At 35.2% G+C, this 11,829-nt stretch overlaps 1 protein-coding gene across 1 annotated transcript in view; it reads right to left on the reverse strand.

Moving 5' to 3' along the window:
* LOC140228472 (uncharacterized) overlaps positions 1-11,829 on the reverse strand; it is a 56,554-nt gene that overhangs the window by 14,436 nt on the left and 30,289 nt on the right. Inside the window, exons 8-18 of the mRNA XM_072308687.1 lie at positions 10,863-10,950; positions 9,903-10,033; positions 9,190-9,274; positions 8,203-8,411; positions 7,211-7,357; positions 6,454-6,546; positions 5,948-6,050; positions 4,119-4,250; positions 2,646-2,734; positions 1,189-1,236; positions 325-432 (exon numbers count right to left, since the gene is read on the reverse strand). Coding sequence (XP_072164788.1) covers positions 325-432; positions 1,189-1,236; positions 2,646-2,734; positions 4,119-4,250; positions 5,948-6,050; positions 6,454-6,546; positions 7,211-7,357; positions 8,203-8,411; positions 9,190-9,274; positions 9,903-10,033; positions 10,863-10,950 — 1,233 coding nt within the window. The remainder of the gene's footprint in view (positions 1-324; positions 433-1,188; positions 1,237-2,645; positions 2,735-4,118; positions 4,251-5,947; positions 6,051-6,453; positions 6,547-7,210; positions 7,358-8,202; positions 8,412-9,189; positions 9,275-9,902; positions 10,034-10,862; positions 10,951-11,829) is intronic.

The following is an 11,829-nucleotide window of genomic DNA, read 5'->3' on the forward strand; positions in this document are numbered from 1 at the left end:
TATAAAAGTATATATATATATATATATATATATATATATATATATATACATATATATAAAATTTATATAGTAAGTAAGTTCATACCTCAGATGTTATACAAACCCAAATGTTTTGACTAAAACATACAAATGCTCAATATGTGTAATTGTGAAAAAGTGTTAACTCGTTACTTAATACTTACTTTTGCACACGGGCACTGAGTTTTATATAAAGTAGAACAAAAAGCTCCGAATGACCCCTTGCAAAGATACAGTGTATAACAGTCTATCAAAACATTTAAATGGTTTCAAACAGTTGTGATTTCCCTATTAAAACTATCAGACCTGTGAACGGATGGTGACGATTCCTTGTCGTTTATCGCCCGCTACAAACAGCCGCCGACTCCTATTCTGGAGGGCAAGGAGTACCTCAGTCTCTGTGCAGTGACCAACCTGAGTTTTTAAAATTGAGAGAGTCTTATTCATCATCAATTTTTTGTTTATGCCATGCTTTGCTATGGAGATTTTTTTTAATTCTCCCTTGAGATTATCTCAGTGCAAATTTGCATGAATTGAACATAAATGATTGCCTGCCTCTTCTCTAGAAATAGTATGTATTTAATCGATGCAAGCTTCGAGGACTGCAAGATTAGATATTCCAAAGGTTGATAAGAACATAAAAGAATACTAAACATACACAGATAAATACCCCCTGATCGCAATTGATATAAAGCATATAGCTAAACACAAATAAATAAAAAAAAAAATGAAAAGAACGTCTTCTCAATAGACTTTTTTACATTTAATCCCCACACAAAAATTCAACCAAAAACATTTTGAAAAAAATGACAATATTCAAGGCACAAAATTTCTTTAACCAATACCTAACGTCTGACATTGCTATTCACAGAATTGTTTGAAGTTTTCATTTTCAAACCTGTGTCCATAGGTTGTAAATCTGTCTACAACTTGGAATTCATGTGAAAATTCTCAGATTTCAGTCAAAGAAAATCAATTCTTTCCAATATCGTTGTGTTAAAAACAAAACAAAACAAAACCTTCAAGTGAGGCAAAATTGATTTCTGCATCATACCTGCTCACGACTGTGAAAACTTACTGAAAGTTATTGCAATTGTAATGCAATGTACTGAAAGTGTCAAGAAAGAGAAAGGGCATTTCAAAACAAATAAAAAATGCAGTTATACTCACATCATCAACAAAGACAGCAGTGACATTCCTCATGCTGGATCTCATGATCTATCAGCAGACACAAATTGTGAAGGTGACTATAAGGTAAATATACAATGTGTACCATTATGGGAGCATTATATATTTATGTGTGGCTTTCCCAATCCTTTTGTGTATAAAATTTGGTAATCAGAAACCAAGTGCACATGGTGAATATAACATCAGTAAAGCTAAACCTAAAGGACGGAAAGATTACTTTCTTGCAATACAATATTATTGTTCTGCTTTATCTTCACAAGGTATTGTAGAAAAGATTAAGCACAACAGGTTTATGATTAGATAAACATAATGATAAATTGCATCATAACAAAGAACCTCTTAAGATTGTGGTGGATCAATGAAAAAAGAGTATGTGTAAATAACATTTCTGTCTATTATTGATAAACATAAGGCTGCAATGTGCCCTTCCCATAGTATGCATCTCATGAAAACAACATACTATGTCATGCATGAAGTCCTTCTAGTACTAGGAGGCAGAAGAAATTATATAGAAAGAGTGAGTGATTGTGACAGTCTTCTTTGAATGACAGGGTACATAATATTTATTTTGAAGGCAAATGCAGTGAAGATAAAAGGAAATGAGATGAAATCATGGCTGCTGATGAATGCAAACTCCTCTACAGAATTGTGACTGTCTTTTTGTAGTTCTTCAGAGAGTTACACAGTGACAACCATGCAAAACCATGTCTCTCTACAGCAGGGCTGGTAACTAGCTGTCACACAGGAAACTCAGAGAGGTTCCAAGGACAAATTGGAAGTATTATTACTTGTGCATTTCATGATTCCAAATAAAAAGGAAAAGAAAATAATAAACCCAAAGCAGGGTGATTTTCATAATCCCATCAGGGCATAAAGAGATATCTTATTCTTCTGGGCAATAAAAGAATGTGAATTGCAGTAAGCAGGACAATACATTTGCATCCTGAATCTTATTCAAATTAATATATAATTTAGAAATGAACATATCGGCACAATTATTAATGAAGAAATAATAGAAATGAGAACAAAACTAAAGATATGGATGTCAGAGATTAACAAGGAAAATAAAAAGACAGAAAATTGCTCGATATTAAGTTGCAAAAAAAAAGTTTGTAATTTGTGCCAAGAATTTGAATTTTCACTCAGAAAATGATTTGCATTAGTGTATAGATGCCTGTCAAAGCAATATAAATATCTTATTTGGGGCATGTTACTGTTAGCAGGTTAGCTACACACAGGGACAATGTGTGTAGCTTTCTCCCTTAAAAAAAAAAAAATAAATAAATAAAGAAAAAACAAATTCCAAAGCAAACCTTGATTTAATCCATTTTAAAAATTATTATGAAATCCATATTGTAGAATTGAGCAGGACATGCCATGTTCCTATTGTCAACGGTTTTATTAATATCAGGCAAAAAAACTTGAAATCTTTGCTCTACCTTTGATCCACAAGCTTTAAGGGTACATCCTATTACTTCTGCTTGCTCCAATATCTTCATTTGCAGCTCATCATCGGACAACTTGTCATCTAAATGTTTTGAAAGTTTTTCAAAGTAAAAGTCTCAAGATTATATGCTCACACTTTGAATAATGTGCACACAAAATGCTTAATACATTAAATAAAACTGATGTCACTCACTTATCTAGCAGTGCATAATAAAATATGTAATAATTTGATAAGAAATCAAATCTTTTGAATGGATTGTCTGATTTTCCTAAAACTTAACGGCTGTGTTTTACTAATATTTCTGAATCCACTGCATCCTCAATGTTTTCGATAAGCAAACAAGCTTTTAAATCTGCCTTTGCCTTTTAATACGTAAGATTAAGATCAAAGCATAAAAAAAAAAGCTAGATGTATTTGATCTTTCCTCTCCATATTCAAAACTATGCACACAAATGATATATGTCTCAAACTGAAATCAGAATGCCAAGTGTTGTGATAGTTCATCCATATCTTCATACTTATATGGTAACTTTAATGAAGATGTTAGCATTATTCCACCGCTATGCAATGAAAATACAGCAAAAATTCATAAAGGCTTGCATCACTGCCAAGTATCCAAGTATTATATGGGGTCAGCGTATGGAGAAAGATTAGTCAAACACTTTAAATACTTAGGGTGATGAGGAAATTGCACAATCCATCCAAAAGATTAACGCAAAATTATGGAGAATTATCGACAATTATGGAGTTTATAACTTTACGATTTCAATGAAGCTTCAATATTTTTTTGTTGTAAGAAATTGGGTTACATTGACGAAGTATTTATAAAAGTAACTTATACACCATGTGACATTTCACTATAAATGTACTAATGATTAGTCATAAGCTTCCAAGTTAAATTCAAACTGCATAGATAGCCACATTTCTGTAGAGATGAAACACAAGCAAAGACAATGTTGTTCTTGTGCTTATTATGCAAAAATAAATCATTTGGTGCTATTGGAATGAGGTTTCAGAAATGATGAGACAATGTTGAAATGATCAGTTGTGATAATGTGATAACTGTGATAGTTTTTTTTTTTTTCACTGCGCAGCATAGCAACAACAAATGAGTAAAAAACTCAATTCAAGTATCTAAACTAGTATTCATACTGGTAAGTGTCAAACAGACATGTTAAAAAATGTCTCATAATGAAAGGTAAATATAGCAGGTACCTATGAATATGTCAAGACTATGCACATTTGAACGATCTTACAACTCAGTCATATATGACTGAAAATAGTCTTTACAAAATATAAGTCATTGATATAATCAACTTGAAACAACCAAACATTAATTTGAATACATCATTTTTTTATTTTTTTTTATTTTTTTTTTACTCTCGGCAATGCTGCACATATTTATCTGGTCAAGAATTCTAAAAAAAGAAAAGAAAAAAAGGCTGCTAGTTGCACTTTAACTTACAATTTCTTTGCTTTTTTCTCATCTTTGCCATGAGGTGAGAGATGAAAAATGGGGAGAGTTGTTCATCTGCATGATGTGTGTCGCCTACCCGAACAATGTAAACACCGCCGACACAATTTTCCTGCTGGTTATCTGCCAATGACAAGAATATTCAAACAAATTAGCAGCTATAGTTGAACTCCAGAAATCGTCAATCACTTACTCCTGTTCTAGATATGCTTTTTTCCCCTTCCCCATCTGCTGGAGTGCAGTCCAGCATCCAGTGCATTATTGTACGTACTTGTAATTATTGACAGCATACATGGTCTCGAACATTTTTCTCTGCATATTACGGTGATGTTACATACGTTGGTTGTGATTCTGTGGTGCCTTCAAAGACTTAAAGCATTGTGGTAATTTTTTATTAATATAATTTGAGGCATGCCAAAATATAAAGACAACTAGAAATGTTCCTTTGGCGACTGGTATGCCTCCGCCATAATGCATGATTTTCCCAATAGGTCTAGATAGTACATGTGGACAATGTGTGATTACATTTTCACAAAATTGGCAAAATATTGAAATGACAAGTTTGTCACAAATGTGTTGACTGTTCACCTTCCTTGACCTAGGTTTAATTGGATGAATAGGAGAGCATGTATCTAGGGATTTAAGGACTTTAACTCGACTTTGACCCATTCATACATTTAGGCATTGAGTAATTTTCAAGGTACAGGTGTGGAGAAAAAGTGCAATTTCTGAATTGAAGAGTAAATTGTTACCATTTTCATCTGGCCCTTGACCCTAAATTTCATAAGATAATCACTTTCAGGTAGAACATGCATAATATGTACTTAGTTTCAAGATAACTTGAGCCACTTCCGAGATATGGAGGAAAAAGTTAGTTCAGCACTTTCACTTGATCTTTGACCTTTTGACTTTTGAGGCAAAAAAAGAAGAAAAAAAAACTTTCCAGAGAATTTCTATTAGGTTACACGTGTATGCATACACCAAGTGTAAAAAAAAAAATAACCCTGCTGGCATTGCATGATAGGAGGGAAATAGTAAAATTTTGAAGTGTTGTACTTGACCTTTGACCCCTGACCTTTGACCCCATGAACCCTACATTCTCTAGATAATCACTTCCAGTCAGTATATGTATATACTATGTTCCATGAAGATACCTTGAACAATTTTCCAAGGTATGGAGAAAAAAAAGAAGTTTTAATATTTTCACTTGACCTTTTGACCTTTGACCTTTGACCTCATGACACAAACTTTCACCAGAGTATCTTAATTGGGTAATACATGTATACACTAATTTTCAAGAAAATATTTTCAGGCATTCAATAGATATGGTGGAAATAGTGAAATTTTATGTATTTGACCCTGACCTTTTGACCTTTGACCTTTGACTTCATGACCCAAACTTTCACCAGAGAATCTTAATTGGGTAATACATGTATACACTAAGTTTCAAGAAAATATCTTCAGGCATTCAATAGATATGGTGGAAATAGTGAAATTTTATGTATTTGACCTTGACCTTTTGACCTTTGACCTTGAGCATGTGCACCCAAAAGTTGATAGGCACAACTTCACCCCCTAATACACATACATGCCAAGTTTCATTAGGATACCTCAACAGGTTTTGATAGTTACCTTGTCCACAAAATTCATTACGGACGGACGGAAGGACGGACGCAAAATTCATAAAACCACCACGAAAATTGCAGCTCGTACAGTACATATGTACACACACAAAAAAAAATCTGCCTTGAATAAATCCTATGGGCCAGTCAACATAACTCAATGTTCTGCTGCGACAATCAACCTTTCTGGCATCTTACCCCTTTTTTCCCCTCTGAGTGTTTTCCACACCTTACGAAGGAGATGATCCAATGCCTTGTGGGACGGGGCACACACGAGTAATTTCCTGCGTTTGTTTCTCACCTATACGAAGAGATGATTTACGCACAGGAAAGTGGGTTAAATACAGCTGATTCTGTTCTAGTCCACACAACTATCAGAGACTGTCAAACACATACATACACACACAATGAGAACATGAATAATAAGAATTCAAATCCTGGTACGTACATCATTTTATTTCCTTTGCAAATATTTTATTTCCTTTGTATTTTAATCAGTGATAACAAGTAGGTTGGAACCTTTGAAGTATCAACATTGAAACTGGATAACTACAGGCAAAAGTTGGTCTAACAAAGGGTAAAAGCCTCGATATGCCTTGCTGCTGCTACACTGACATGTGTGAAGATACGTCATAATGTGTGATATCATCAATATTCACTCTCATTTTATCACAAGCTAGGTTTTGCATCTATGGACACCATACCCGAGATATTTCATTCTCGATCAAATTACGGAGACGTGATGTCTTCCCTGTGCCAGTGGGCCCATCAAACAGTCGTATCACCTCCAGCTCCTCCTACAAAGCCAGGATATAAGCACATCACAAGCATCTAAACAATACATGCAAATCACATATTATTTGGCTCTACTTTGTCGAGCTAGCAATGTACTATCAAAACCCTCAGGTTGAAGTAGAAGTTTTATTGTAAATGCTCAACCATTTTTCTTTAGTGGCACACTTGGGTCATTTTGGTGGCCTGAAATAAGAGTAAATGTAAATACCCGCTTTTCGAAATTTTTGTGGCCTGACATCAATATTTAGCGTCGAGTCCTGATTATATATATATATATATATATATATATGGATATGAATGTGTGTGTGTATATATGATTGCTAAGTCAAATACAAATATTTCAGGAATGATGTGTGTGTCTGAATGGTAGCAATTGTAGTTGGAGCAAATGTCAAGGAATCATCCAGATTTATCTTTCATGTGTGTAAGTGTGTGAGTGTCAGGAGGCAGTCTGCCAAATGAAAAAAAAGAAGAAATTATTTGGGTATTTCTGTATCTCCATGACTACAGTAGTATAAAATATCACTCTAATAATAAACTCCCCTTCAATCAAAGAATATAGAACAATATATGTAGTTCCACATTGATTTGCAAACAGAATGTGTTGTTGGGCATTGAATATAATAAGATCTATTATGAAGAAAATGTTTATCAATATAAATATACCTTAACTGTAGACTTGGCTGTGATCTGTTGGTCTTCATTGCGAAATACATCCAATTCCTCTAGAGTGGCAATGTGCCTAAGAAGTGGATTCTTCTGGTACAGCAATGCCCTTGCCTGATTCAGCTCATGATGAAGAGATGCAATAATCTGTGAGTGAAGGGACAGGAAAGGGCATTTTATTGAAGAAAAGAGAATACACACTAACAAAAGAAGCAAGGCTTGTAAGTGTATGCTGTGACAGGAGTGTAATGTTCTTGTTAGGAAATATTCTTTTGTTGCTATGCTGAATGTTGAGCACGTGTATGTATGGATATATCTGTATTACACAGGTTTGATCTTCAAGGAACTGCACAAATCATAATGTAGCCTAAGTAGAATTTCTTTTATTGGGGCTGAAGGCTAAAGCTAAATAAAATAGCATGAGGGCTGATCATGCATTTGAGTTGGATATAGCCTAAAAAAGGTAGTAAGAGGAAAATCGACCACAATTAATAGCGCCACCATCTCCTCTGTGCGATCAAAATAACAAGCCAAACTCCAAGCGATGTCTCGCCCGCATATCACTTGTGATTATAATATTTTTCAGTGCAAGTTCATTGGCCTTATGACCTCTGACCATGTCCAACTTACCCAATATTTGAACTTCACTGGCATCTTTCAGATGATTTTCCTATGGTGTGGGTTTTTTGGTCATAGCTTAAAGTGTGGAAAGCAATTAAGAGCACACATTATATGGCGCTTAAATCAGGGAAGTTCATTGATATTTTGATCTTTGACCTTGTCAGAATTCGTCAACATTCAAAATTGACTGGCATCTTTAGGTGATATAACTGAGGTGTGAACTTTGTGGTCACAGCTAAAAGCCACGGAAAGTTATAGAGAGTACAACACTGTTGATGCGATGATGAAATAGTGACGCCTATGTCTTGCTTATTAAATGCTATATGCCAGTGAGATGATAAGCACCAAAACAAAAACTTGTTACCACTTACCACAAGTCGAGTGCTGCTGGGGATGATGGCATGCTTGTGAAAGGCGAGACGGACGTGCCTGACTTTCCCGCAACCTGTTTCTGTCTGATGCGTTCCCACAACAAGGCCGAACTGGGACCTATGGCGGCAGCCACTGACAGTAGTCATGTCCACAAGTACCAAGTCATCCTCCGTGAAAGTGTGATGGCAAGATTCCGCAGTGTACTCCACTGCATGAAAGTTTGCAAGTTGAAGATATACTACCATGTTTCTGTTAGCATTGATACTTGTACGGTGAACCTCCACTCCACCATGTAAAATTATAAAATCTTTGCATAAAATCAAACTAAAGAACACAGCAGTGAAACTTTATCAAGTGAAAATCATAATCAGTACTTCATGAAAATTCATCCTTTCTAAGGTTTTTTAAAAGACCAGGACTGTCGGTCAAGATTACATTTGAATAATACAGGTAAGATGCACAATGTGATTTTCCAATAAGTTTATTATTTCATTAGCTTGAACACAGATATAGTTTTTCATCTTTCTAGCCAATATCTAATAATTTCATCTACCTTCTTGTAGCATATCTGGGCATAGCACCCTGTACCCAAATTCACTGAGTGGTTTATCTTACATTGCAATAGCAAGTTCTTGGATTGATGGATAGACTACAGACAACCTGGCATTATGCCTCCAGCACCCCTTGGGGTGGTGACATAAAATTATATTTCCCAAATGAATTGTTCAACAGTTGATGATTCCACAGCAATTATTTTCTTCAGATGGGAAATAGTAATGGCTAAAATCATTTTTGAAATACAGCTTGTATCTGTGTGAGTAAGAATACCACAGGGAACATTGTGACACAAGCTCATTATCAGTTTGTTTACATACCACAAAGTCACATCACTCGAGGATGGTCAATGCATAAAACTGCAAACGTAATGCATCTTTATGTACACCACGATTACTCTTTGTTTTCAAGTTCTTTTCATCATTCTTTACCTTCTATTGTCTCATGTTGCTTGCTCTCTTTTTCACTTTGCCTCCAGATGCACGTGCAATTGACATTTTGCTGTGAACAAGAAATCTGACAGATGGGAAATGGTGCAGTGAGTTTTCTGTTTTACAGATGGACTCAGATAAAACGATGGATATTTAAGAAACGGTTACTTTGAAATCACAGACAAGGAGCTACAATTCTCAATTGAAAACTTCTGCACAAAACACTTTAATCAAACGATAAGTATACTTCAAACTAATTGTACTACATGTATAATATGCACCAGCCATATTTGGCTGCCATAAAAAAAAAACTATAGATTGGGAGTCTAGGGTCACAGAACACAGCAAGCGATATATTGATTTCTTATGTCCTACCTAAATGTTGATTTTATTTTGCAAATATGCAAATATCTAACGAATGTGTCATGTAAACATTAGACTTACACGGCGTAGTCTACAATCCATGACTTAAAACATTTAGACAAGGCCTTCACTCTGATACAGCAAACATTACATTATGTGACTACGAGGTACGGGGACATGGTCATGTATCCTTATCGTATCTCCGCCATTGAAGCCCACCAAGTACAATGTCTTGAAGAAGTAAAGCTCAGGCACGTAGAGTAAGCTATGCCAGGATTTGGCTAGATGTGGCCAAGTTTTCACCAATTACTACAACTAGAAGAGGCAAAGCCTGTACATAGGGTACTCACTTTTGCCCAAATCTCCATCAAAAGGAAACACAGGGAAGCTCTTCGGTAGCTAGCAGTATCTGAATACGATGCTTTGCTTTCAGTGAGTTCAGGGGACAGGCCTAGAGGTTCAATCAACTGGGTTCGTTCCACTGCAAAATAAGCATTTGGCTCGTGATGCTGTGGTACTAAATATGTCACAGAAACTGCTATCATATTTATCAAAAGTTTTATCATCATGTATTACTACTACTTCGACTCAACACTGCATATCAGGTTAAAGGAAACCAAAACTTAAAGAGCAATGTGGATTGAGTGAAAGCAGCAACATTAGTAGAACATATCAGTAAAAGTTTGAGGAAAATCAGACAATCAATGCAAAAGTTATGAATTTTTAAAGTTTTGGTGTTGGAACCACTGGATCAGGAGACTACTAGAGTTCATGGCATCATGTATGGACAACAATATAAAGAAAATATAAAGAAAATTCAACATGCTTTCACTTTTCTAGCGCAGGGCCTAATGAAAGAACACTTGACTATCGCTTTCAGAAAGTGGGGGAATTATTACTACTCATAACATAATATGTCGGTATCAAGTTGATGGAATGTGTAATTTTCATTAAAAATGAATTTTTGTGGAATTCTCTTTATATTGTTGTCCACAAATGATATCATACACTCTAGTAGTCTCCTGATCCAGTGGTTCCGACACCAAATCTTTAAAAATCCATAACTTATGCATCGACTGCCTGATTTTCCTCAAATTTTCACTGATGTGTTCTACTAATGTTGCTGCTTTCACTCAATCCACATTGCTCTTTGGGTTTTGGTTTCCTTTAATCCCACTGATTTTTTACATTTCTTTGCCCTTGCTCTCAATTATGTACGTGTACTGCATTGAAATCATTTACCATATTTACATCAGTTGCTAAAAAGCTATTACAAAAAAAAAAAAAAAAAATCATTTTCTTTAACTAACCTTCATTCTCTTTACTTTCACCATTAGATTGTAGCCAGTTCGTCTTCCAGGAGAGAATGCAACCGGTGATGTCATCTAGTCGCAGTTCCTGCAGTCAAGTTACAGTGAAGATCGCAAGGGGGAAAATGAAGATAAACTGACAACTGAGTATATGAATATAAGAACGACCCAAGTCCATGGAAGACCATTTCAAGTAAACTAAAAAAAAAAAACTTCATATCTTTTTTGTTTGTCCGATAATATTCTATTTAACTGTGATGGGATGGCATCATTGTGTATACAAATTAGAACATATATTATTATGACAATTAACATTATCATTAATTGTGGAAAGGCCATTTTGTGTGATGGACTTGGGTCGTTCTTTGATTCATATACATGATATTCTGCTATAGAGATGAGAGAAGGACGAGAGAGGGCGCTATAATATGAATGTAAGAATGACCCAAGTCCTTCATTCTTACATTCATATAAGATTTAACTCATTTATTTCAGGCACTTCCGGGGGTAATTAGGATTTATCATTTATACACAAGATGAGTCCATGCATGAGCTACAATTTCCCATGTCAAACTGAATTTGGCCAAAAATTGGACTTGGGTCGTTCTTATATTCATATACTCAACTGAAGATGATTATAGTGAAAAGTCTCATTTTAACAGCCCAGGAAGAAATAGCAGCAGCATTACAGCTGTAGGCCTACATTGCATGCTACCATAAAGGCCACCAGTATCGTATGACCAAATTTGTATCCCTTCTACTTCCCACTGTATTACAATGATTCCTGCTAGTTTGATGAATATTAGGCCATGGGACTTAGGCATACAGGGAAAATGCCAAGACTTTACAGACAGTGCATGATCATTGGTTCACATGAAACCTTTCCCTGCTGAGCCTTAGATTGAAAATGTGATACTCACAGAACATTGTTCTGAATATAGTTGTGGCACACTCTTATTGGTCATTG

This window comes from Diadema setosum, chromosome 5, assembly GCF_964275005.1.
Source record: "Diadema setosum chromosome 5, eeDiaSeto1, whole genome shotgun sequence".
NCBI lineage: Eukaryota > Metazoa > Echinodermata > Echinoidea > Diadematoida > Diadematidae > Diadema > Diadema setosum.